The following is a 27,667-nucleotide window of genomic DNA, read 5'->3' as shown; positions in this document are numbered from 1 at the left end:
AGTCGTCTGCATTGTCCATGGCTTTGCAGCAATCCCTCATACTATGCAAGCATGAAGCGACAGTGGAAAGAAAAACCACCCATGAGCGTGAAGGAAAAACCTCCAGCAGAACCGGACTCAGTATGAACGGTCATCTGCCTCGACCGACTGGGGGTTACAGAAGACAGAGCGGAGACACAATAAGACAGACAAAAAAGCACAGAAGCACACATTGATCCAGTAATCTGTTCTACATTAGATGGTAATAGCGGGTGATCTGTCTTCTCTGGATGATGTCACAGTTAACAGAACGTCTGACCAGGTGTACCTACTATGAAGAAAAAGAGAGAGAGAGAGAGAGAGAGAGCAAAAAGTTAAAAGCTGAAATGACAACAGTCATTTCAATGTAATGCAATGCAAAACTGGAGAACAGTAGACTGGAGAACAGTAGAAATCAATAGAGTGAGAAAAATGTGCCCTGATGTCCTTCAGTAGCCTAAGCCTATAGCAGCATAACTATAGAGGTAGCTCAGGGTAACATGAGCCACTCTAACTATGAGCTTTGTCAAAAAGGAAAGTTTTAAGATTAGTCTTAAAAGTAGACAGGGTGTCTGCCTCACGGACCAAAACTGGGAGTTGGTTCCACAGGAGAGGAGCCTGATAGCTAAAGGATCTACCTCCCATTCTGGTTTTAGAGACTCTAGGAACCACCAGCAGACCTGCAGTCTGAGAGCGAAGTGCTCTGTTAGGAACATACGGGGTAATCAGAGCTCTGATATATGATGGAGCTTGATTATTAAGGGCTTTATATGTTAGAAGAAGAATTTTAAATTATATTCTTGATTTAACTGGAAACCAATGAAGGGTAGCTAAAATTGGAGAAATATGATCCCTCTTGTTGATTTTCATCAGAGCTCTTGCTGCAGCATTTTGGATCAGCTGAAGACTTTGAACAGCATTTTGTGGACCTCCTGATAGTAAAGAATTACAATAGCCCAACCTTGACTAGTTTTTCAGCGTAACGTCTGGACAGAATATTTCTTATTTTGGCAATATTCCGGGGGTGAAAAAAGGAAACTCTGGAAACCTGTCAAATATGGGATTTAAATGACATCTTGGTCAAAAATAACACCAAGATTTTTTACATTATTACCAGAGGCCAAATTAATGCAATCCAGACTAAGTGATTGATTAAGAACTTTATTTTTTGAGGACTCTGGTCCAAAGATTAAGATAAGATAAGATAAGATAAGATAGTCTTTATTGATCTCACAATGGAGAAATTCACTCGTCACATCGGCTCATACAAGAAGGTGCAGAGTAGGGAAGGTGCATTCAGTTATATACAGTGAATCTTCATATATACAATGGATCAGAAAGAATACCAAAAAATACAAAAAAGGAAATAGGAAATAGGGCATATGATGTCTCATTTACATTCTTAGTGGTCTATATATATATATATATATATATATATATATATATATATATATATATATATATATATATATATATATATATATCTATAAACATATCTATATACTTAAATATATACATATATCTATAAACATATCTATATACTTAAATATATACATATATCTATGCGCCTACTTACATACGCACCTACGCGTATGTATGTGCATATACATTGTATACATTTGTACATACATACATACATACATACATACATACATACATGTGGGCTGACTTATGTTCAGGTGGTGATAGCAGCAGAAGTCACTACATCAGGATTATTGCACGGGTTGTAGGACAGTGTATTAAATAGATTATTGCACCTTGGTTATTGCACATTAATTGTTACAGTTATGGTCACAGTTGCAGTTACAGTGCAGCATTGTAAAATCTTATAGCAGCAGGAATAAATGACCTGCGGTAGCGCTCCTTTTTACAGACAGGATGTCTAAGTCTTGCACTGAAGGAGCTGCTCAGCTTGTCTACAGTCTGGTGCAGGGGGTGGAAGGTGTTGTCCATGATGGATGTGAACTTGGACAACACCCTCCTCTCAGCCACTTCCTCCACAGAGTCCAGAGGGCAGCCCAGGACAGAAGTGGCCTTCCTCACCAGCTTGTTCAGTCTCTTTCTGTCCCGCTCTGTGCTGCCAGGAGCCCAGCAGACAACAGCGTAGAGGAGGGCTGAGGCCACCACAGAGTCATAGAAAGTTTTTAGCAGAGGCCGGCTCACTCCAAAGGACCTCAGCCTCCTCAGGAGGTGGAGCCGGCTCTGGCCCTTCTTATACAGGGCGTCGGTGTTATGTGTCCAGTCCAGCTTATTGTTGACGTGAACACCCAGGTATTTGAAACTCTCCACAGTTTCTATGTCCTGCCCCTGGATGTTCACAGGTGAGTGAGGTGGGGGTCTTCTCCTGAAGTCGATCACCATCTCCTTGGTCTTACTGGTGTTTAAGCACAGATGGTTCTTCTCACACCAGTCCACAAAGTCCATGATGACCGACCGGTACTCCAGCTCGTTCCCCTCAGACACACAGCCCACAATGGCCGAGTCGTCGGAGAACTTCTGAAGGTGGCAGCTGTCCGTGTTGTAGGTGAAGTCCGAGGTGTAAAGGGTGAAGAGAAACGGAGACAGAACGGTGCCCTGGGGGGCCCCGGTGCTGCAGAGTGCCACCTCTGACTGACAGCCGTGCAGCCGCACGTACTGAGGGCGGTCAGTGAGGTAGTCCATGGTCCAGTCAGCCAGATGTTTGTCCACCCCAGCGTCCTCCAGCTTCCCCCTCAGTAGCACCGGTCTGATGGTGTTGAAAGCGCTGGAGAAGTCAAAGAACATGACTCTCACAGCGCTCCCGGTGGTCTCCAGGTGGGTGAGCGCCCGCTGCAGCAGGTAGATGATGGCATCCTCTACTCCGATGTTGGGCTGGTAGGCGAACTGCAGCGGGTCCAGGGTGGGGCTCACCACAGTGCGCAGGTGAGCAAGGACGAGGCGCTCCATGGTCTTCATCAGGTGGGAGGTCAGGGAGACTGGTCTGAAGTCGGCCGGTTCACTGGCGTGCGGCGTTTTGGGAACCGGTACCACACAGGAGGTCTTCCACAGGGTGGGCACCACCCCCAGGCTGAGGCTCAGGTTGTAGATGTAGCTGAGGACCTCACAGAGCTCATCTGCACAGGTCCTCAGCAGCCTGGGGGGGATGCTGTCCGGTCCTGAGGCTTTCCTTTGTTTCAGCCTCGTCAGCTGTCCTCTCACCTGCATTGGTGTGACTGTGAGGGGGGAGGAAGGTAGGGCTGAAGGTGTGGATGGGTCAGTCGTTGATCGGAGTGGCGGTGGGGGGGATGGTAGGTCTCTGGAGCGCTGGTGGTTGGAGACATGTGGAGAGTTGAGGGCAAGGAGGGGGCCAGTGTGGGGGGAGTCGAACCGAGTGAAGAATGAGTTCAACTCATCTGCAGTCTTGGTGTCTCCACCTGCAGCCCTGCTGGTCCTCTGCCCGAAGCCGGAGATGTTCTTCAGACCTCTCCACACATCCCTGACGTTGTTCTGCGCCAGCTGCTCCTCCATCTTCTTCCCATAATCCTTCTTTGCTGCCCTGATCTTCCACTGGAGCTCCCGCTGGACTCTACGCTGCTCCTCTCTGTCCCCTGAGTAGAAAGCCCTCTTCTTCTGGTTCAGGAAGACTTTCAGCTCAGGGGTCACCCAGCGGGGGTTGTTTGGAAAGCATCGTAGCCGTCGTGTTGGCACGATGCTCTCCACACAGAAGTTCATGTAGTCAGTGATGCATTCAGTCAGGCTGTTGATGTCCTCTCCATGAGAGCTTTGGAACATGCTCCAGTCTGTGGTTCTGAAACAGTCCTTCAGTCTCTCACTGGCTTCGTCTGACCAAACTTTCACTGACTTCTTCTGTGCCTTTTGTCTCCTCACCAGTGGAATGTAATGGGGGAGCAGATAGACGAGGTTGTGGTCTGAGCGTCCCAGAGGGGGGAGGGGGGCGGAGGTGTAAGCGTCCTTAACGTTAGCATAAAAAAGGTCCAGCGTTTTATTGTCCCTTGTTTTACACGTGACGTACTGGGTGAGCGTGGGGAGGGTGGAGCGGAGGGAGGCATGGTTGAAATCCCCTGTGATCAGCAGGAGAGCGCGGGGGTGCTGTGTTTGCAGATTGTTTACAGCGGCGTGGATCCGCTCACACGCGGCGGCGGCGTCCGCGGAGGGAGGGATGTAAACACAGAGCACGATCACGTGGCCGAACTCTCTCGGCAAGTAATAAGGTCTTAAGCTCACTGCGAGAAGTTCAACATCCGAGCAGCATATCTGCTGCTTCACGTGAACATGCGCCGCGTTACACCACCTCTCATTCACAAACACCGCCAGCCCTCCCCCTCTCTTTTTTCCGCTCCCCGCAAAAGTTCTGTCTGCGCGGATAAGAAATTACAACTTCTGTCTTGTCAGAATTTAAATGCAGGAAATGTAAAGTTATCCAGCATTTGATGTAATCAACACATGACTGCAGTCAAAGTAATCGATTGGATTCATCAGGATTTATAGATAAATATAGCTGAGTGTCATCAGCATAACAGTGGAAATTAATCCCATGTTGTCTGATAATTTTGCCAATCGGAAGCATATAAATAGTAAAGAGAATTGGTCCAAGGACTGAACCCTGTGGTACTCCACAAGTGACCCTAGAGTTTGACGATTTATTATTACCATGAACAAACTGGAATCTGTCCGACAGATGAGATTTAAACCAGCCTAATGCTTTCCCCTTAATCCCTACAGCATGCTCAAGTCTTTGTAGAAGAATATTGTGATTAACTGCAGCACTGAGATCTAACAGGACAAGTACAGACACAAGTCCATTATCTGAGGCCATGAGAATATCATTAGTGACCTTCACTAGAGCCGTTTCAGTGCTATAATGAGCTCTGAAGTCTGACTGAAACTCCTCAAGTAGTTCATTACTTTGTGAATGTTCACAAAGTTGATTAACAACTACTTTCTCAAGAATTTTAGATAAGAAAAGAAGATTAGATATAGGTCTGTAATTTACTAACTCATCTTGATCAAGAGATGGTTTCTTAATTAAAGATTTAATAGCAGCTACTTTAAAAGCCTGTGGTACATATCCATTTACTAAGGATAGATTTATCATGTGTAAAATAGCGCCACTGATCAAAGGGAATATCTCCTTAAACAACTTGGTTGGGATTAGGTCTAACATACAGGTTGAAGGTTTAGATGAAGCTAAAACTTTAGATAGCTCAGAAAGCTCTACTGCTTCTAAACAGTTCAAACACTGCGCAGGTTCTAAAGATTCCTCCAACACTGCCTTACTTATTGAGGATGAGGTAATCATGTTTGAGAGGATGCCAATTATTTTATTTTTAATGGAGTCAATTTTATTTATGAAGAATCCCATAAAGTCATTACTGCTAAGAGCTAAGGGAATGGATGGCTCAACGGAGCTGTGACTCTGAGTAAGTTTGGCAACTGTACTGAAGACAGATCTAGGATTATTTTTATACTCCTCAATTAATGATGAAAATATGCTTCTCTAACTCTGCAAAGGGTCTTTTTATTTTATATATTGTTTCTTTTTTCTATAATCCCACCATTATGTTTAGTAATTTCTGTCAAAAAGCTGCAGCATTTTGATTTAATCCATCCGAATGCATTATTTGCAAGCAATACTCTGATTGGATGAAAAAACCTGTCTGTGATTGGCTGGAGTGGACAGTTTTTGAAGTTGCTAGTGGAGAGACAGAGCTGAACGAGTGCACAGCTGGTGTTGAGCTTGGAGAAATATGCTTCTCTAACTCTGCAAAGGGTCTTTTTATTTTATATATTGTTTCTTTTTTCTATAATCCCACCATTATGTTTAGTAATTTCTGTCAAAAGCTGCAGCATTTTGATTTAATCCATCCGAATGCATTATTTGCAAGCAATACTCTGATTGGATGAAAAAACCTGTTTGTGATTGGCTGGAGTGGACAGTTTTTGAAGTTGCTAGCGGAGAGACAGAGCTGAACGAGTGCACAGCTGGTGTTGAGCTTGGAAGGAGCAGTTCGAGTACTCAAGCAGAAACGGAACTGAGCGTTTGGACAGTGGGTTGAGAAAAGTTAATCGAATTGAGCGCTCGCATGCGATGCTTAAACGCTGAATACCTGTCTCAATGTGTACTCGGATTGGTTCCTGCGCACTCAAGTCAAAGGCACAAATATAATGGTATAGTTAACACACGGATTACTTGTACACAGAATGGTCACATGCATTGTTTTGATCCCTGTTCTTCCTAGCTGCTGTAGTTGCCTCTTCTAGTATGGATGTTTACATCAGTCAATGTTCAGCCTGACATCAGTGATTATGTTTACACTTATTTATAATTGACTTTTGAGTTATTTGAATGGACACAGCACAACACTATTATTTTTGTTAGATTTGTTTGCTGAAAAAGGGTGCCCCCTGAGAAAATGGAATGCCTCCCCTTTAATTTCTTTCTGCAGCTGGGTCTTCTTTTCGGCTTCCCAATTACGATGCTGTCAAAACACTTCTCCAGGTAGATCTCAAGGCTGGTCAAGGTCTCCTTGTCCAGTTTGTTTTATTGGAATATGAAACAATTGTTAATATTTAAACCTTCGTTTAATTTTGCATTATTGGCTTGTTCTTACCCGAGTTGATCAGATTGATATTATATGTATACCACCATTTTTACATACGCACAGCTCTTGCAAGATCTCAGCCGCACATCTCCCCTCATCTTTTTGATTTTTAAGCCCTCAAATACTGCAAGTTCATAGATCACAGAAATAATCAATAACTAGTGGAAAATTAAGTTTCAGTTGCTTTAATATCCTTATTTCTACAAATTCTTTGTTTTCTTTCAGCAGGAGTGTCCTACAGTTGGTACAACCAAAATGAAAGTATTGCAATTTGTACACAGATCAGATCGCAATTGCAAAACATTTGCTTCATACAGTTTTTGACAATGTGTCAGGAACCAGAGACAGATTGAGGATCCAGTATTCAGCCAGACATGAGAGTGACAATACGAAGGCTTTATTAAAGCTCCAATTGTTCGGACAAGGAATATGCAGGCTCGGTGGTCAGAATAATAGTTCCAAGTCGTACCGACTTGGAACTCAGGCAGGCATGAAAAAACAGGCAGGGACAACACAAACTCAAAAGATCCAAAAACAAGCTGGGTCTGGTATATGGATAAACAGGCAAAAATCAGGCAGGAAAAACAGGATCAGGATCAGGATCAGGCTGGCACCGAGGTCAAAAAGGCTAATTGGTCAACAGGCAAACAATACAGAGCTCAGGGAATGCTGGACTAGACTCACCAATAGGCTTGATCTGGCCGAATGCAGGAGACAGAGGCAGGTATAAGTAGAGGAGTGAGCAGGTGAATGGAGTGAAACTAATTACCAGAATAGGTGGAGCTGATCAGGGGGGAAAAAGTGACTGGAAGTAAACTGAAGCTCATTGGATGGTGACTGGTGAAGGATAGTGACAGGAAGACAAAAGAATGCTGGCAGGTGAACTGAATAAAGGCTGGTGACAGAAGTGATCAGAGCAGGCCTGAATAAACTGATAACATAAAACAAAGTACAAAATCAAACCATATTAAAACCCAAACTAGTCCATTAACCAAAACTTATACAGAACCTAAACCTAGGACAGACGCCCTAAATAAAAAAAAAAAAAAAAAAAATTAAAACAGAAACAAAAAAATAACCAAGACCGGCCGGTTGGAGGGAGGTACAGGACAGAGGGTCAGAGACAAATAAAAGAAAAAACACTTCAAATCCGGCAGAAAAATGTGTTAGTTTTGGTTAATGGAATAGTTTGAGTTTTATGTGGTTTGATTTTGTACTTTGTTTTATATTATCAGTTTCTTCTGGCCTGCTCTGATCAGGGGCCCCTTCTTCGTACGTTGTTTAAAACATCCAAGATCAAATGACAAATCCAAGATGATTTCAGCCAGCTAATCATGATCCGGCTAATTGGGTTCTTCGAACACACCTGTTCAGGGTGTCGCTGGATTGAGTTATCTGAGATAACTGTGCGTTCATGCATTTGTTTAAAAGGGGAAATGTATCAATAGTAGAAACAATGATCAGCAGCGCTGCTATTGGCTGTTCAGCATGGCCAAAGAACACCCACAGTTTTTCTCCCAGCAGAACAAGAGCTTTTAATGGAAGGTTATGCCGAATTTGAGTCATTAATTAAAATGACAGGGAACACCTCAAAATCTGTTAAAGCCAGGAGAGAGGGCTGGCAAAAAGCAGCAGAGAAATTACATGCATAAGTACTGTCCATGGTAGATTCTATCACTTTCTACTGTATGTATTTTTGCATTTTAATAATTTCATATTCACTTTGTTCTTTTATGTCAGAGCCTCCACGGGACCCACTAGAACATGGGGACAAGTAAAAGTGAAGTACAAGAATATTCTACAAAATGGTAGCCTTTAATTATTATACTGTATTTTAAAAAGCAACTTCTTCCTCTTTTTTAAAAGCCACTGTTAAATGATGTGTTTGTCTGTTTATAACAGCCACCAATAAGAAAAAACGGGTTATTTTTACTTTTGTTGCATGAGGAATGTTTCACCCTTTTTTTTCTTCACAAAATGACACATAGTGCCACCCGTTCCCTATATAAACGGCTTCTTCAACAAAAAAATTGTATTTTGATCTGAAAAAACACAAATTAAGAGGAAAAATTGAACTCCAAAACTTGAAAAAGAGAAAAATTGCACTAGAGATCGAGTTGCTTCAAAAGGACCTTCAGAGTAAGTTCTAATACACCATTTGACAGTAGTATTGCTGACTTTACATAACTATCTCTTATTGCAGGCAAAAGATGATTTGCTGGCTTTTCTTTAGAATTTTTTTTTTAAAATAAATCAACAGGAACTAAGTATCATTTGTTTCGTCTTTTATTAAAGATTAAAAAATGGTGTTCCACAATTCTGTCCCGTCCTCTGCCACTAGGTGGTCCAAGTGCACTGGCTGGACAGACTTCCTTATCTCCTCTGCTTATAAAGCTGCAATCTAATCCTGTTTACATGAAATAAGCCTGCTCGCGAGCAGGTTTAAGCTTGCGCACATGTTGCTATGACAGCAAGTCCCGGATGAGTTTCGAAGAACCAAACGATCCAAGATTATGCCAAATCGTCAACAATCAAATCCAGCTAACTGAGTTAGCTGGACGAAGAACGGGCCCCAGTTCTGTCACCAGCCTTTATTCAGTTCACCTGCCAGCATTCTTTTGTCTTCCTGTCACTCCCCTTCACCAGTCACCATCCAATCAGCTTCAGTTTACTTCCAGCCACTTTTCCCCCCCTGATCAGCTCCACCCATTCTGGTAATGAGTTTCACTCTGTTCTCCTGTTCACTCCCCTACTTATATCTGCACTCTGCCAGATCAATGTCTAACTAGCCTTTGGTGAGTTTTGTCCAGCATCCATATTGTCTGTTGATATTACCCAATTGCCTTTTTGACGTCTGAGCCATCCTGAACCTGTTTTTTCTGCCCTGTTCCGACTGCCTGCCTGTTATTGACCGACCTGATTTTGTTTCTGGAGAACCTGTGCTTGCTTTATCCCTGTCATTATTTCTGCCAGTTTTGGACTGCCATTTTTGTGTACCGACCTTGGATTGTACTCTGACCACCGAGTCTGCCTGTCCCTGTCTTTCCAGACAGCCTTTAATAAATTCCTCTACGTCTCATCTTTTTGTCCGGCCTGAATACTGGGTCCTCGGTCTCTGGTTCGTGACACAATGCTGATACAAGGAAAGTTCTGAAAGACTGCAGTAGGTTTTTTGGTAACTTTCACAAGGCTTACTTATTTGTTTCACAAGGTTGTAACTGATGACACTAACGCTACGTTCACAAGGCAACCCAAATCTGATCTTTTTGCCCATATACGACCCAAATATGTCTTTTTTATGGCATTTAATGGTCCAATTTGGATTTTTCACCCCCCCCCCCCCCAAAAAAAAAAAAAAAAACTGATTTGCGCCACTTCCATAAGTGGTGCTTGTTTGGATACATATCAGATATTTTTCAAATTGTCCACAGTCCGAACAATAATGTTGCATTTTATCCATGTTTCATGTCATTCTACTTGCTTTCAGTCTGCACTCAGTAGTACTAGTTGAATTACATATTTAATTTAATATTTTATATAGTTAGTACTCCATAAAAGACCATTAATAGCTGTACTGCTTTCTTCTTACTACGTTTTGCTATGATGCGTTCTAAATACTGGCAGCTCCCATTCAACAGCTTTCTAATGAAAACAAGGAGTAGCAGCCTATTTAAAAAAATGTTATGGGTTTTTCAACAAAACTTGTTAAACATTTCTAGAAATAATTACATTCACTTTACATTACTTCTGTAAACGGAGCAATGCTGTGCAACATTCTCCTCTGAATCTCGCACAGCAGTCGCGGTCTTGAATTTTTCGGACAGAAGTTTGTTGGTGGTAGCATTTAATAGTAGTATGAACAGCCACCGAAAAAAATCTGATTTCAGCTAAAGATCAGAACTGAGTATCAAAACCTGCAGTGTGAATGTAGCCTTAGACTCAGAATCCAGTCTCAGGCTGAATTAGCAAAATATTTAAAAGCAAGCTACAGTGATGAGATGAGAACTGGCAATTAGTCATTTACTACACTGTTGAGGAATCACAGCCCACCATTTGTTTGGCTGACCACTCCTGGTAAGGTTCTGTGCTGTTACATGTTTTTACCATTTGTGGACTACATGGATTAAAGTCTTATCTTAGTCTGCAACATATTTCCATCAAATGGAAAATGAGAGGAAAAATACATCCACTTGATTTTGTTGTGGTTCTATTTAAACTTCTTTAAGTTATTACACTGAGACCGCTCTCAACCAATGAAACTTGGCAGAGCCGTGACATTAGCCAATCAGAAAGCGATTAGTGTGTCTCTTTGCAAAGGGAACACCTGCTAGTCTGAGGTTTGACGGTGTTCTATCATTTTAAGTTTTGGAAGAACGTCACAAACTGGCCATAGATGGTGTAATAAAGATCTTCATTACTTATTCTAGCACACTTAAAATGCTGTTTTGGATATTTTGAAAGAACAAATTACACAGAGTGATATTTTTAATTTAATCGTTTATAGGTAGCTTCATCAGAGCTCGTACTGATGATGACCTGTCGTGTTAACAAACCACACAAATGGACAAAATAACGGTATTACTGACTAGACTTTGAAATAGTGTGAGATTATTTTCCAGTGTATTGTACAAATGACTTACTTCTGTTTCTTCCTCTGCAGGGTGTTCACCTCTGCAGGGTGTTCAGGCTAATCCAATCAATTACTTCGACTGCATGTCTTGATGACATCAAAAGCTGGATGACTTTAAGTTTCCTGCACTTAAATTCTGACAAGACAGAAGTTGTAATCTTTGAACCAGAGTCCTCAAAAAATAAGCTTCTTAATCAATCACTTAGTCTGGATGGCATTAACTTGGCCTCTGGTAATAAAGTAAAAAATCTTGGTGTTATTTTCGACCAAGACATGTCATTTAAATCCCATATTTGACAGGTTTCCAGAGTTTCTTTTTTTCACCTCAGGAATATTGCCAAAATTAGAAACATTCTGTCCAGGGGTGATGCTGAAAAACTAATCCATGCATTTGTTACTTCAAGGCTGCGCTATTGTAATTCTTAACTATCAGGAAGTCCACAAAATGCTGTTCAAAGTCTTCAGCTGATCCAAAATGCTGCAGCAAAAGTTCTGATGAAAATCAACAAGAGGGATCATATTTCTCCAATTTTAGCTTCCCTTCATTGGCTTCCTGTTAAATCAAGAATAGAATTTAAAATGCTTCTTCTAACGTAGAAAGCCCTTAATAATCATGCTCCATCATATATAAGAGCTCTGATTACACTGTATGTTCCTAACAGAGCACTTCGCTCTCAGACTGCAGGTCTGCTGGTGGTTCCTAGAGTCTCTAAAAGTAGAATGGGAGGTAGATCCTTTAGGTATCAGGCTCCTCTCCTGTGGAACCAATTCCCAGTTTTGGTCTGTGAGGCAGACACCCTGTCTACTTTTAAGACTAATCTTAAAACTTTCCTTTTTGACAAAGCTTATAGCTACAGTGGCTCATGTTACCTTGACCTACCTCTATAGTTATGCTGCTATAGGCTTAGGCTACTGGAGGACATCAGGGCCTATTTTTCTCACTCTACTGATTTCAACTGTTCTCCAGTTTTGCATTGCATTACATTAATATGTTGTTGTCATTTCAGCTTTTAACTTTTTGCTCTCTCTCTCTTTTCTTTATAGTAGGTACACCTGGTCTGGTGTTCTGTTAGCTCTGACATCTAATGTAGAACAGATTACTGGATCAATGTGTGCTTCTGTGCTTTTTTGTCTCTCTTGTTGTGTCTCTGCTCTGTCTTCTGTAACCCCAGTCGGTCGAGGCAGATGACCGTTCATACTGAGCCCGGTTCTGCTGGAGGTTTTTCCTTCCCGTTAATGGGAAGTTTTTCTTTCCTCTGTCGCTTCATGCTTGCTCAGTATGAGTGATTGCTGCAAAGCCATGGACAATACAGACGACTCTCCCTGTGGCTCTACGCTTCTCCAGGAGTGGATGCTGCTTGTCGGGACTTTGATGCAATCAACTGTTTCCCTTATATAGGAAATTTTTTATAAATCTGCATAATCTGACCCAATCTGTATAATATGATTGAATTTGACTTTGTAAAGTGCCTTGAGATGACATGTTTCATGAATTGGCGCTATATAAATAAAATTTAATTTAATTGAATTGAAAGACTCATCTTACCCAGATGCACCACAGAGCGCCACAGGAAATCATTCCTGCCTGTGGTCATCAATCTCTACAATGCCTCCTTCAGTGATTCAGACCCCCCCCCTCTCTGTAATTGACATTTATTCAGTCTTTGCACTGTTTTTTTCACAACGTCACTATCACTTTATTTTGTGTATATATATATATATATATATATATATATATATATATATATATATATATATATATATATATATATATATATATGAACATTTCTGAAATCCCATATGTCCAGCCCATGGAACAATGTGTCCCAGATCCATTACTTTCTCTCTGAACTCCTGTGGTAATGCTAAGGAATACACATCCCCTTTACACTGAAACAAAATCCCGCCTTGCCTAAGCAAGAAATCCTGAACTGCCCTGTGTGTTTCCTTCAACATCAGTCACCTTGTCAAACCAACATTTTAAAGTTGGGTCCTGCTGCTGAAGTACACCCACATTTACCTGAAGATTAACATCTAGTGGTTGAGTTGGTATAGAAACATCATCTGGATGCCTGGCTAAGCCTCTCATCTTCTCTCTTCTTCTCTCAGCTCTAGATTTAGATAGTTTAACATGCCCCACATCCCATACTTCTGCAAAAAAAGGTAACTCCCTCAAGACATTTTGTACACTCTGCGCCCTTGTGGTTACCATGCTGTATACTGTAGAGTTGCTTTAAGCTTGGACTATACAGATTGGGCCAATAAGACATCCCTTACTTCCAGTTGGGCATAATTTTTTGGGTGTGTCACTTACTGTTCTCTGTGAGGATGTAGTTCTGCCTGCTGGATGAGATCTGCAATAATGGGGACATCATTGCCCAGAATAACTGCATACGGCAACTTAGAGGCAAGAGCTACTGACATGACAAATGTGTGCCCTCCCACAGTCAGATATACATCAGCCATTGGATATACATGTTTATCCCAATGAATGCAGTTTATATGAGACTGTTCCCTAGTCCACCTCTCTCTAGGTATTAAGAAATACAAAACCACGGTCTGAAATCCCCCAGTATCTAGCAAGGCCATTTCACGCTGACCATTAACTAAACCTCGTGCAGTATCAGCAGCATCCTGAAAAACAGGTCTAGTTGGCCTGGGGACAGTGCAAAACAGGGATGGCTTAGACTGCTTAGTAAGGGGGCAAGAATACTGAGTGTGACCCAGTCCATTACATAAATAACATCTTGTATCTTGCTTAACTGCAAGAAAAGGGGAATTCTTAGCTGCATCAGGTTTGTACTTATAGAGGTATTCTGCATACTACTAGAGAATACCTTGCTCTCAATCTGACCACAACTCCGTCCATCCCCAGAGGACTTACTTTTGTGTCCTGTCCAAAAGTACCGTGTTTTTGTCCCTTGTCTAGTGGCTGTGAAGACCTCTGGTAGTTGTGCTGCCTTCTCTGCTGTCTTAGGGTCATGCTCACGAAGCCACGCTTCCAGCTCAGGTTTGACCATTAGCACAAATTGTTCCAAGATCACTGTCTCTGAAATTTCTTTTACGGTTGCCTTGTCTGGTTTAACTCACTTGGAAAACATGTCCTTGAGGCGCACATAAAGCTCTCATGGAGTCTCCCCAGGAAGAATGTCTATAGAACGGAAATGTTGACGATAGGTTTCAGCTGTAATCTCATATTTTTGCGATATGGCCGCCTTCACTTTTTCATAGTCTTCTGAATCTGCAATAACCATTAAGACATAAGCACTTCATGCCTTACCAGTCAGTAGGGGAATAAGTCGGATAGTCCATTCATCTCTTGGTCATCAACAGACATGAGCCATTCTTTCAAAAGTAGTCATAAAATGTTCAATATCATCATTAGGTGAAAGAGGATTCAGTTTAGGTTCTCTGTGCATGCTGAGGTCCCTCTCCAGTCTGACGTGATTAACTGGTTGGCTTGTACCCTCACCTGGATCATCACTGTCATCTTGAGGCCGCTCCGCTCCAGACTCTTGCTGTTTACCTCTAGGATCTTGCTTCATTTAATGCACTTGTAGAAAATGGTGCTGCCATCTCTTCCATCTTTGTTCTTGACGGGAGGCATCTTTTTCCATCTGCTGATCTCTTGCTGCTTGTGACCGAATGACTATCAGCTCCTCAATCTTCTCCTCTGGGTTACGGCTGTGAAGCCCTGCTGATCACTTGATAGTTTTGCTCCATCGTCAGGCTTCACCTGTTGGTCATGCTTCTTCTTTTCTCTTTCTTTTGTCATCCTTAGCTCCACTTTATGAATCCGACCCCACTCCTGACACCGCTTGTTAGAATGGCTCGTGGAGGTTGGTTTAGGCAGGAGACTTGAGGCATTGACAAACAGGTAGGAAACCCTATTTCACCAGTCACATCTGGTCACAGGAACAGCCACAATCACCCTAACTTATTAACTTATAAACAGGCAGCCTTTTATAGCTAACTTACCCCTCTCATTAACCAGATCTACCATGAAACAGGGGAAACATATAATTACACACTAACATACAAACACTAACAAATACTGTAGCTAAAACATTACACTTTATTTAACAAACACCATCATCTATAAATATCTTAGAACATTTATATCTAAATTCTAAAAATACTACCTTAACTACCAAAGTGACTCTTCCGGAACCTTTAAAAGGTGTTCAGGCCCCCGGGGATTCTTTTAGCCTGAACACCCTGCAGAGGAAGAGACAGAGGTCATTTCCACAAACACTGAAAACAATCACAATTTTAAAGAGTAATCAACAATACCCAATACTGGTATTTTATCCATTGGTTTGGTTTGTTAACAGGACATCATCAGTACCAGAAGAAAACTGCCTAAACCACCACAACTAGAAATAAAATACTTTAATTATGCTCAGTTCAATTTATTCTACCACAATATAACAGCATTTTAAGTATTATAGAAAAGGTAATGAAGATCTTCATTAAACTAACTGAAGTAAAACTAACTGGCTTATAATAATTTAGGCACTATTTCTTTTTAGACCAAACGTGTGAAAACAAATGCAACAAACAAACTCCCAGTAAAACCAAAAGAAAAATGTATCTAAAGATAAACTACCACTAGAAATTTGAATTTGACATGGTCTATCCACATAATATTTCATTTATACGCACAATTCTTGGATGAACTCAGTCACAGGGAAACCAAACTTTCTCTAAAAACGAAACACAAGACCTTAATGCATAACTGTTTTATCAAGATTTACTGTGAATTTATATTATTTAACTTCATGTATTGTATATAACAATTAGGTTACTTACTCTTTAACTGGTCCAGACCCTAAATGTAATCCAGCTCCTCATCTTTCTAGGACCGGTGCGTCTTCTGCTTACAAAAGCTTCTGTATTAGTTGACCCCAGGAGCTGTGATGTAATTTTTAGTTCAACAATTACTTTTCTGAAGTCAAATAAATCAATCCAGTAAAAGAATCACAATCTGCACAATTATGTACACTGAACCTTCACAAAGGGACGTTATTTTGCTGACTTTATCTCATTTGTAACCTTTTATAGCGTCTAACAAATTTATATTAGCATGTCTGGTCGAAGCATGCTAATATCTTGTCGTGTAATACTTTTTGGGATGTGCATTCTGCTCTCTGATTGGAGAACCATGCATTGCATCACCAAGACGCATGCTACCATTGGACACTGATTTTCACCTGCTTACTACATGGGTTAGGGAGAGCAAACAACTATGTGGGTGGTATGAGTGGAAAGAATAAGATCTCATGTTTCGGATGGAAAAAAATATAAGTTGATCAAAAGATACACGAGAAAATGAACAACATACTCTGTGAAGTTGTATATGACCTCATAGACCTTGAAAGGTTAATGTGATAGGGAGCCAGTGGAGTTAAAGCTGTAGTTGGTAATGCTGTTCAGAAATACTTTTGTTATACTGGGTGAAATGATCCTTCAATCCTGACAGTATGTATACAAGTACACATTATGTAGTAAAAAAAGGAGAGAAAAAATTAGATCTCTGTGAGAACTGCTGTACAGTAAAAACTACAGCACTGACCAATACCTGGCGTTCACTGCCAAATGGGAGTGATTTACCTGAGTTTGGTCCTGCCCACATGTCCCTCGAGTTTCTGGGGTATCACCTTTATCTATTACAGTTTTTATTGATTGCTTTGACGAAGCAGTTAATTTTGTTTGCAAAAGGCTCCAACTCTGCCAAAACATTTAAAATATGGACCAAAAGCACATTTTGCCCTCAAAACAACACAACTTGCACACAAATGTTTGAGCCCTTCCAATCACTCATTACACAAGAGGCAACAAAATAGCTCAATTTGAATCAGTGTGGCATTGCTGGTTATTAAAGCCAATGACGGTACGCAGCTTACAGTGTCGTTTGTTGTCAAATTTGCCTTCTTACAAAAAATTGGATCCACAATCAGATATCCATCCATCCATCCATTTTCCGTCACGCTTGTCCCTTGTGGGATCGCGAAGGGTGCTTGTGCCTATCTCCAGCTGTCAACGGGTGAGAGGTGGGGTACACCCTGGACAGGTCGCCAGACAGGTCTCCTCTTGTCCTGAGCTGTGATGCAAATTTTAATTAGTCATTCGTTATTTTAACATTGTGGCTAAAATTCCAACAGAAAATACTAGGGCTGTCTGTCTCTTCTAAGTCTCTCCTCTCTTGACGAATAGTCCACATGGCTTCATCTACATCACACTCAATATTTTCCCTTGCGATGCACCTTGGGAAACTCTTCTTGCATGTAAAATCCATCCTTGACATCCCTCGGCATCTATATCTTGGGCAGTAGCAGTCATTACATTGAGCAAGGGCATCTTCTCATAGGAGCGGTGATCATATACCTTCCATCTTGATGCACTGAAGAATTCCTCTATAGGTATAGATACAGATATATCTGTATATACTGTATAGCAACATCACCTTTTCTCCAGTCGAGAAATTCTTACAATGGATGCAACCATGTTTCTATTGAGAACAGGTTGGACTCTTTGTCCAGTGTAAGGCAATGATTTACCACATGATCAATCACAGATGCCTGAATTTCATCTGTAACTTGAGCCCTTCCAGCTACACCTCCACCTCGCACACGGATTCCTCTTCCTCGGACCCTTCTTGTCCTGGACCATCTACCTGTTACTTACACCATCCATGCTTGCAAAGAACAACACTCAACATGGCACTTTTTAAGGCCTGCAGGCTTAAAGTTGTGTGAAGGACTTGCAAACAGGTGCTTCAGTGATTTCATACCGATCAAGAAATTTCTAAGAGCTAGCAACATATGGTTTCTGTTTGGCTACCGCAGCTAAAGCAATGCAGTTTGGACTGCTTGAATGACATCTGCTTTAACTGTTTTGCAAAAGGGTGGGGAAAGTGTGTCAAACCAATGAGAATGGGTTAGCTCATTTGCAAGAGGTGTCTTTTGCTCTGCTGAGATGGTGATGATGAAAACTGAGAGGTTGCCAGTTTCTTCAAACAGGTCAAAGCAATCAATAAAATCCGTAATGTAGTTTAGGTGTGAAGTGGGAAGTAGATGATGTAATGATGCAAACTTCTGTCTTATGTACTAGCCGGAGTTTATGGAGTGTTTTCTGGGTGACCAGGAGGAAAGGAGTTGAAATTGTCAAGTCCAGAAGTGAACCTGTTTCGCAAAAGTATGAAGGAAAAACTTGCTTGTTGCGGCAGAAAGTAAGTTAACCTGGTTATGTTGTGGATGTGGAAAGTGAAGGACAGGATAGACAGGGGTGTCTAGGATGACACCAAGGCTCTTAAACTGAAATGAGGGACAGATGCAAGAATTGTCAATGCCTAAACTGTCCCTTGTGGGACAGTTTGTGCATTGACAGCATAAACTGTCAATGCATAAACTGAGCTGATACCTCAATGTATGAGGTATCAAAAACTTAACGCAATATGATCTTATGGGCTTCAGGTAAGCCACTAACTAATAAGAGAAATATCACAGAAAGACCTTTTAATAAAGGCTTTTTAATAAAGGCCTTTTAATAAAACCAATAAATACTGGTAGAAGAAAGGTCTATGAAGTTACATTGTGACAAGTTAGAAATATAAGGTCTGTAAAACGACTACAGGAATATAATTGAAATTGACTATACCTTTCTAAGGTCAATTAGTTGTATAGTTGGGAAGTTAATAAATATAGGCCTAAATGTTGCATGGTGCAACACCTAGTATGTGAAATTGTGTTGTGCTTTGCTGTGTAACTGTTGTGTAGTACACATATTACAATGGTGTTGCCAGCTCCTAAGATCTTACTGTCACTACTAATTGTCCCATTCGATGGTATGATGATTTGATGCATATATCTTTTGTCACACGTACTGTATGCTGTCTGCATTGAAAATGATAATCCCTACATAGGGGTTGGGAAAAACAACAGTTTGTTACTGTGTATATTAAAGCTAGATTGCATGCAATCATAGTTACTGCTGTGTTAAAGCATGAACTGTGATTTTCATGTAAAAGACACTTGTATAATAAATAGACAGTGTTAAGTCATCTGTACTTTCTGTTGTCAACAGTCTTGTAAATAAACTGTGTCTCTATTAAAAATAAATATATCATTATCTGTGTGTGAATATAAGACACACACACACACACACACACACACACGCAAGCACACACGTCCTTCTTTAAAATGCAAAGTGAGGGCTGTGTCCTTACTTCCATTCCATCCTAGTACTATTCCAAAACCCTTAGCCCAGAAACAAAGTGAGGACCAAAAAAGTCCTCACTTTACTAGTAAAATGAACAAAATTTTTTGTTGCTCGGCAGCAAGTGCAAGAACACACATACGCACGCCCATCCTTGTTTAAAACCTTACTGGGGATCTTACCTTCCATTGACTACCATTTATGTTTAATAATTTCTTACCATTACCCTGACTCTAAACCTAACCGTCCGTCCGTCCGTCCGTCTTCTTCTGCTTATCCGGGGTCGGGTCGCGGGGGTAGCAGCTTCAGTAGGGAGGCCCAGACGTCCCTCTCCCCAGCCACTTGGGCCAGCTCCTCAGGAGGAATCCCAAGGCGTTCCCAGGCCAGCCGTGAGACATAGTTCCTCCAGCGTGTCCTGGGTCTTCCCCTGGGCCTCCTCCCGGTGGGACGTACCCGGAACACATCACCAGGGAGGCGTCCAGGAGGCATCCTGACCAGATGACCGAGCCACCTCAACTGGCTCCTCTCGACGTGGAGGAGCAGCGGCTCTACTCTGAGTCCTCCCCGGATGACTGAGCTCCTCACCCTATCTCTAAGGGAGAGCCCAGACACACTATGGAGAAAACTCATTTCAGCCGCTTGTATCTGGGATCTCGTTCTTTCGGTCACGACCCAAAGCTCGTGACCATAGATGAGGGTAGGAACGTAGATCGACCGGTAAATCGAGAGCTTCGCCTTTTGGCTCAGCTCTCTCTTCACCACAACGGATCGGTACAGCACCCTCTTCACAGCAGACGCTGCACCAATCCGCCTGTCGATCTCCCGCTCCATCTTCCCCTCATTCGTGAACAAGACCCCAAGATACTTGAACTCCTCCACTAGGGGCAGGACATCCTCCCCAACCCGGAGAAGGCACTCTACCCTTTTCCGGTTCAAGACCATGGTCTTGGATTTAGAGGCACTGATTTTCATCCCGCCCGCTTCGCACTCGGCTGCGAACCGCTCCAGTGAGAGCTGTAGATAACGCCCTGATGAAGCCAATAGGACCACGTCATCCGCGAATAGCAGAGACGCAATCCTAAGGCCACCAAAACGGATCCCCTCAACACCTTGGCTGCGCCTAGAAATTCTGTCCATAAAAGTTATGAACAGAATCGGTGACAAAGGGCAACCTTGGCAGAGTCCAACTCTCACCGGAAACGAGTCCGACTTACTGCCGGCAATGCAGACCAGACTCTGACACCGGTCGTACAGAGACCTGACAGCCCTTATTAAAGGGTCCGGTACTCCATACTCCCGGAGTACCCCCCACAGGATCCCCCGGGGGACACGGTCGAATGCCTTCTCCAGATCCACAAAGCACATGTAGACTGTTTGGGCAAACTCCCATGCCCCCTCAAGAATCCTGCTAAGGGTATAGAGCTGGTCCAGTGTTCCACGGCCAGGACGAAAACCACACTGCTCTTCCTGAATCCGAGATTCGACTATCCGACGGACCCTCCTTTCCAGAACCCCTGAATAGACCTTACCTAACATGGTCCATTCAGACTCAATGTCCCCCGCCTCCCACGTGTTTAAAGTTCTCCCGGAGGTGGGAGTTAAAGCTCCGCCTCACAGGGGACTCTGCCAGACATTCCCAGCAAACACTCACAGTGCGTTTGGGCCTGCCCGGTCGGACCGGCTTCCTCCCCTGCCATCGGAGCCAACTCACCACCAGGTAGTGGTCGGTGGAGAGCTCCGCCCCTCTCTTCACCCGAGTGTCAAAGACATACGGCTGCAGGTCAGATGAAACGACAACAAAGTCGATCATTGAACTGCGACCTAGGGTGTCCTGGTGCCAAGAGCACATATGGACACCCTTATGCTTGAACATGGTGTTTGTGATGGACAATCCATGACGAGCACAGAAGTCCAACAACAAAACACCACTCGAGTTCAGATCAGGTGGGCCATTCCTCCCAACCACGCCCCTCCAGGTCCCACTGTCATTGCCCACGTGAGTGTTGAAGTCCCCCAGCAAAACAAGGGAGTCCCCAGGAGGGGCACTCTCCAGTACCCCTTCCAAGGACTCCAAAAAGGGTGGGTAATCTGAAATGCTGTTTGGCGCATAAGCGCAAACAACAGTCAGAACCCGTCCCCCCACACGGATGCGGAGGGAGGCCACCCTCTCGTTCACCGGGGAAAACCCCAACGTGCAGGCCCCGAGATGGGGGGCAACCAGTATGCCAACCCCAGCTCGGCACCTCTCACCATGGGCAACTCCAGAGTGGAAGAATGTCCAGCCCCTCTCAAGGAGACTGGTTCCGGAGCCAGAGCGGTGTGTCGAGGTGAGTCCGACTATCTACACTATCAGAGTATGGCTTGCAAATATTAGAATAACTAGATATTTTATATCTAGTTATTATTATAATAACACCTACAACAATAATAATAATAATAATAATAATAATAATAATAATAATAATAATTATTATTATTATTATTATTATTATTATTATTATTAGTGTTGGTGTTTTAAATTGTTGAGTGTTTAGCCAAGTCATTTTATTAGATGTTATCTCTTATCTGATGTATCTCTTTTCTAAAGTGCCCTTTAAATAATGATGATAATGATGATGAATATGATCAGAAGAAACTAATGCATCCCCACCCAGAAGCTGGAAGGAAAAGAAAAAGAGACAAAAACATTTTTCACACCTCTATTAAACTGTTTATTTGTTTTTCTTTTTTTCTTCAATCCATTATGTTTTGTAATTTCAGCCAAAAGCTGCAGCATTTTGATTTAATCCATTTCAATGCAGTATTTGCAAGCCATACTCAGTTTTTGAGTCGAGCGAGTGCAGAAACAGCCAAGCGAGCGCACAGCTGGTGTTGAGCGTGGAAGGAAAAGGTCGAGTGCGTGAGCAGAGATGGAACTGAGCGCGAGGAGGACAGTGGGTTGAGAAGAGTTTTTCAGAGTTGAGTGCGCGCCAGATCGGTTTTGAGCGCGCGCATGTTGTGTCACTGCGCGCTCGGATTGGTTCCTGCGCGCTCAATCAGAAGGCACAAATATCGCTCCATACTGCTGTTCACTCTGATGACACACGACACGACTGTGTCCCCAGGTTCACCACCAATCACAACATGAAGTTTGCATGATGGTGGTGGGCCTGATCAGAGACGACAACGACCGGGACTACAGAGGAGGTGGAGCAGCTGGTGGGCCGGTGAGAGACAACAGCCTGATGTTTAACTTTGTGAGAAACCTCTTCAGACCACTACAACAGGAGAAAACATCTACCTGGCCATTAAAGAGATGTTGGAAAAGAGAGGAGTAGAGCCAAAAAAAGTTATCTCAGTCACCACAGATGGAGCTCCTGCTATGATAGGGAAAGAAAAGGGAGCTGTAACAAGACTGAAGAATGATAATCCTGATCTCCTAACTTACCACTGCATCATTCATCAGTCAGTTATCTGTTCCTCCCTGTCAGATGAACATGCTGAGGTGATGAAAACAATAATGAAGATGATCAACTTCCTTAGGTCACTGTTGTGCAATTATACACTGTTTAAAGTTATTTAATGTTTCACAAATAACTCTGTGTCTGTTAAGTATTGTCTGGTGATGATCAGTTCTTAAGCTGATATCAAGTCAATGGTTAAAAGGGATGAATTCGAGCACTAGCGATCTTTTAACAGCAAAACTTGCGCACACATAGAATAAAGGAGTGACAACTTATTTTCAAGTTCAAGAATTTAATAACAGAAATAAAATGAACATCCAGAGAACATCACTATGTAATGCTGTTTACTGAAGTAACACAATATTTCGATTAATAAATCCTGTCTACTAGGCTAGTGAAACTTAACTTAAAAACCTGAACTGAACCTCTGCTGGTCTGGCTGAATTCTGGGTCCCCTACCTCTGATCATTACAATTAAGCATGCCGTATTGCCTATCTTTATTTTCCTTAGTATTTGTAGCGATCATTGCTGTTATATAAATGCTTTGATCGGGACAGTAACATGAAGATCAAAGCTAACATGCAGCAGCTTGTTAGGTTACCTTACCAAACTTTTACCTATCCTATCAGAAATCAGCGCGATTTCATTAGGTAAGACTGAGAGCACAATATTAAACGTGTCGCATTGACTATCTTTATTTTCCTTTGTATTGGGACAGTAACATGAAGATCAAAGCTAACATGCAGCAGCTTGTTAGCTTACTTTACCTATCATTAATCTGATGTAGATGTTATAAAATTATTACTGTAGCTTTGTTATTATAGAAATAAATCTTGTTTTAATGTCTGATGTCAACACTTCTCTTCCGAGGAGACCTACCTTAAAATTGCAATTTTGGTTGAAATATATCGTGGTCAGAACACAATCATTTCTACAGTTTAGATGCTGTGGGTGTTTTAGCAACTAATCTGCACAGCGAGGAAACAGATTGATTTGTTGTTTGTATATGTTTAAAAAGACATGATAAATTAAACTGGGGGGGAAAAAAATTGCATTAAATCACAATATTAAGAAAAACAATCGCAATTAGATTATTTTCCAAAATCGTTCAGCCCTAGTTTGAAATGACATCTAAATAACAACATTTTTATTGTAGGAACAGGTGAGCAATCTGCAAGGCAAGCAAGAAAACGCCTTGCAGCTGACAATGAGATGCCTGTTCCAGGGAGCAGCACAGAGGATTGGTCCCACCTGGAGGCAGTGCAAAATGATCATGACTACAGCTACCATCCCTCTCCCGGTGATTTTTTTTTTTAACAAATTAAACTCCATCTTTCTTTCTTAAAGATAAATCAGTTATAATACGTTTATTTAGCTTTTCCCAACATAATCTCAGTGGGTCACCACATACATTTTTATTAGAGCTGTCAAAATCAATTTGTAAATGAAAGGAAATTAATCTGAGAAAAAATTTCTGCACATACAAATTGTTTTTAAAAATATTCACCTGTACACTGTGATCGCACACTGTCTCTTTCTCCTGCATTGTTTACATTTCAATTGTTTACTGTTAAATCACTGCTGCACTTTATCCTGTAATTTACTGTAATTCTCAAGCTGTATGCAAACGAAATTTCGTTATGTATGCATTCTGTGCATATAAAATGACAAATAAGGTTGTCTAAGTCTAGTTGTCACGATTTGTCTATGGATGAACCCAGAACCACACACACGGGACTTAAAATGAAAGTCTTTATTGAAGGTTTGATGGGATGGAGGGTGATGTAACCAGCGAGGTAGAACTGCACGGAACCAGGGTGATGGTGTTGGCAGGAGCTGATGGCCCGGAGAGAGACTTCTTGGAACCAGGAACAGGCAGCAGGGTCCACACCTCGGCAGAGAATTGACAGTTCAGGGGAGAACCCACCAGAGCTCAGCAGCAGGCTCTTCTGTAAGGCAGAGGGGAACCGGAGCAAGGCAGCAGGATAAACAGGGAGCAAACCTTGAGGAGAAAAGCAGAGGTGGCAGGGTTCCAAACGTAAACAGGCAGGCAGGCATGGAGAAGGTGTTGATTGATGACGGACCAGCAGGGAAATGAGAACAGAGGGAGACTTAAATAGGGAGACTGGGAGGTGAAATGACTTTAACTAATTAACTACTAACAGGTGTGACTGACTGCAAGGGGAGTGAAGTGAAGGCTGAGTGAAAAGGGGAGTAGGAAACTGAAAACTAACACTAAATAAGGTCAAATCTCAACTAAAACCCAAATGAGGAAGAAAAAACGAAAACTAATGTGTGATGAATGGTGTGAAACAGAACCCGATCTTTAGCCAAACACACTGATTTCTTTAACTGGGTTTATTGACGGGCCGATGAACAAAAACAGGATCCAAAAACAAGGGTAAGGCAAACATCCAGACACACTTGACGGAACAGGCGAACTGACTGGGCAAAAACAAACAGAACAGGTTATCCAAAAATAGAAACAAGGTGCTGGGAGCTCTTAACAAAAACAGAGACTGCAAAGATGGAGGAACAGGTGCATGAGAGTATGACGTACCGACAGATAACTGAGGAGGGAGTGAGACTTAAATAAGCAGAGAAACAGGTGAGCGGAGGGCACTTATTAACCACAGGCAGGTGGAAACAATAACGAGACTGACAGAATGATAAAACTAAGACCGAGAATAAACTAAGCACAGAATAAGAACTAACACAAAGACCGGACTACTTAAAACAATACACAGACTAAACAAAACCCTAAAACAAGACAGAATCTACAAAGGAAATAAACCCAAAAGCATGAGAGAAGCAACACAATCAAACACTAAACCAAAACCAAAAAACAGAACATTACAAATGGTAAACAAAAGCCGAATCAAAACTAAACTATGACATTAATGTTTCTAAACAAAATTATATCCACCATCATATTTGGCACAATAGAGCAATAAATACCTAATGTTCCTTTCTTCACCTCATGAAAATTAAGAATTGTTGTTAAGCCTACTGAGGTAATGGTAATGCTTAAGCCTACTTAAGCCTACCTTCAAATTATGTGGATGAACCTAAAATGGATAAGTGATGCAAAAGTGTATTCTCCTCTTTTCTCTAAAGGTAAAATGGACAGAGCTGCTATGAAGTAGCACGGCTACTATTTGATTACATAGAGCTTTACCTGCAGCACAAGAACACGACAGGCACTCCAGAGCCACGGGTATGAGGTAAGATCACTGTCTAAATAGACTTGTACATAAAAGGATAGTTGTGTCCATATTAGTCAGAAGTTGTGCATAACAAACATTTGTAAACTCATAATAATTGAAATCACATTCAAAAGATACAACATACAGTTTAAATAGTTACAACTTCAATAACTAATATATACACAAATTTCAAGTTTGAATTTGTGCTTTACTCTTCATGAACACAAACAGCAGCAGTTGCTTGAGAATACGGATTTTTTCTTTGAGAATACGAATTCACAACAGTGGTCTGACTAAAAGGCCCACGACAGGCAGTAATGTCCACAGCTTCACGGTTTCCAAGGCTGGATAATGGAACACAGAGTACGAAGATAGGAGCCGTGCATGCGTTCTTCAGACTGACAACTTTCCCAGAATGCACCGTGGCCGCAGCTTGATCCCAGACAGCGCAAACAGAGCTCACAGTGGTAAGTTAAACACTCCCTTTTCTGCTGCTGCTGTTCTTCAAAAGTATGTTTTCAGATCGTTTGAGGCGAGAACATTATACTTTTAAGCTTCCCTATGTGGCCTGTTTACAGAGTTAGTGCGTAATTTTACTAAAAAGTCAGACGTTGAGCGTCTGTGCCAACTGATTAGTTTGACAGCCTATTTCCTACTTTTCTCTTAAAAAACAACAACTTTGAGGATGGTATTAAACATGTGATCACGTTGAAATTGTGACTATTTCTCTGTAAATAATTAAAATGAAAACATTGTCAGGATTTGTCTTTGATGAACCCAGAACCACACACACAGGACTAAAGTTGAGGAGTTTTATTGACAGGTTTGATGGGATGGTGGGTGATGTAACCAGTGATCCAGGAATACACAGGAACAGGGGTGCACATGAAGGCAGGAGCTGACGGCCCGGAGTGAGAGACTAAAAAGCCCATGACAGGCAGTAATGTCCACAGCTTCTCTGAGACGACAGGCAGACTTCAGAGTTACGAGAGACAGCTGGCAGGGTACAGAGCTTCACAGAGTTAGCTGGCAGGACTAACCTTAAATGAGAAAACACAAAAGCAGGGTTCCAAAGGCACACAGGTGACTGGCATGGAGAGGGTGTTGAATGATGACGAACCGGCAAAGGAGTGACAGCAGAGTGAGGCTTAAGTAGGGAGGCTGGCAGGTGAAGTGAGTCTGGCTAATTAGTGGCTGGCAGGTGTGACTAACTGCAGTAGGAGGGAAGGCTGAGTGGGAGTGGTAGGAGGAAACTGAACAAACCAAAACAAAAGCCAGAACCTAACTAAACCCAGACAGGAGGAAGAACTGAAAAATAGTAAATAAAAACCTAAATCAAAACTGAACCCTGACATTACCCCCCCTCAAGGCCGGTCTTCGGACGGCCTAAAAAAAACCTAAAAAAAACAAACTAAATAGTGACCGAGCCAGGGTGGGTGGAGGGAAGGCAGGATGGAGGGCTAGGGTCAAAACCAAACTGATCTAACTGGGGTGGGTGGAGGGAAGGTGGATGGCGGGCTAAACCCAAACAAAAACTACCACTCAGGGCGAACCAAAAGGGGTTTCTAACA

General features: G+C 42.1%; 1 protein-coding gene across 3 annotated transcripts in view; it reads left to right on the top strand.

Moving 5' to 3' along the window:
* c1ql3a (complement component 1, q subcomponent-like 3a) overlaps window positions 1-26,198 on the top strand; it is an 81,219-nt gene extending 55,021 nt beyond the window's left edge. Inside the window, exon 3 of one of the 3 annotated variants that reach the window (XM_036125486.1) lies at window positions 26,008-26,198. In XM_036125486.1, the coding sequence (XP_035981379.1) occupies window positions 26,008-26,011 (4 nt within the window). In that variant the 3' untranslated portion in view covers window positions 26,012-26,198. Of the gene's footprint in view, window positions 1-11,103; window positions 11,331-15,010; window positions 19,323-26,007 lie in introns of those variants that run through there. The other 2 variants (XM_036125485.1, XM_036125487.1) reach the window with 2 other exon arrangements.
* Window positions 26,199-27,667: the final 1,469 nt, after the last annotated feature.

Source organism: Fundulus heteroclitus, chromosome 21 (genome assembly GCF_011125445.2).
Source record: "Fundulus heteroclitus isolate FHET01 chromosome 21, MU-UCD_Fhet_4.1, whole genome shotgun sequence".
NCBI lineage: Eukaryota > Metazoa > Chordata > Actinopteri > Cyprinodontiformes > Fundulidae > Fundulus > Fundulus heteroclitus.
The sequence above is the reverse complement of the archived record's forward strand: the minus strand, read 5'-3'. Positions and strand labels throughout refer to the sequence as shown.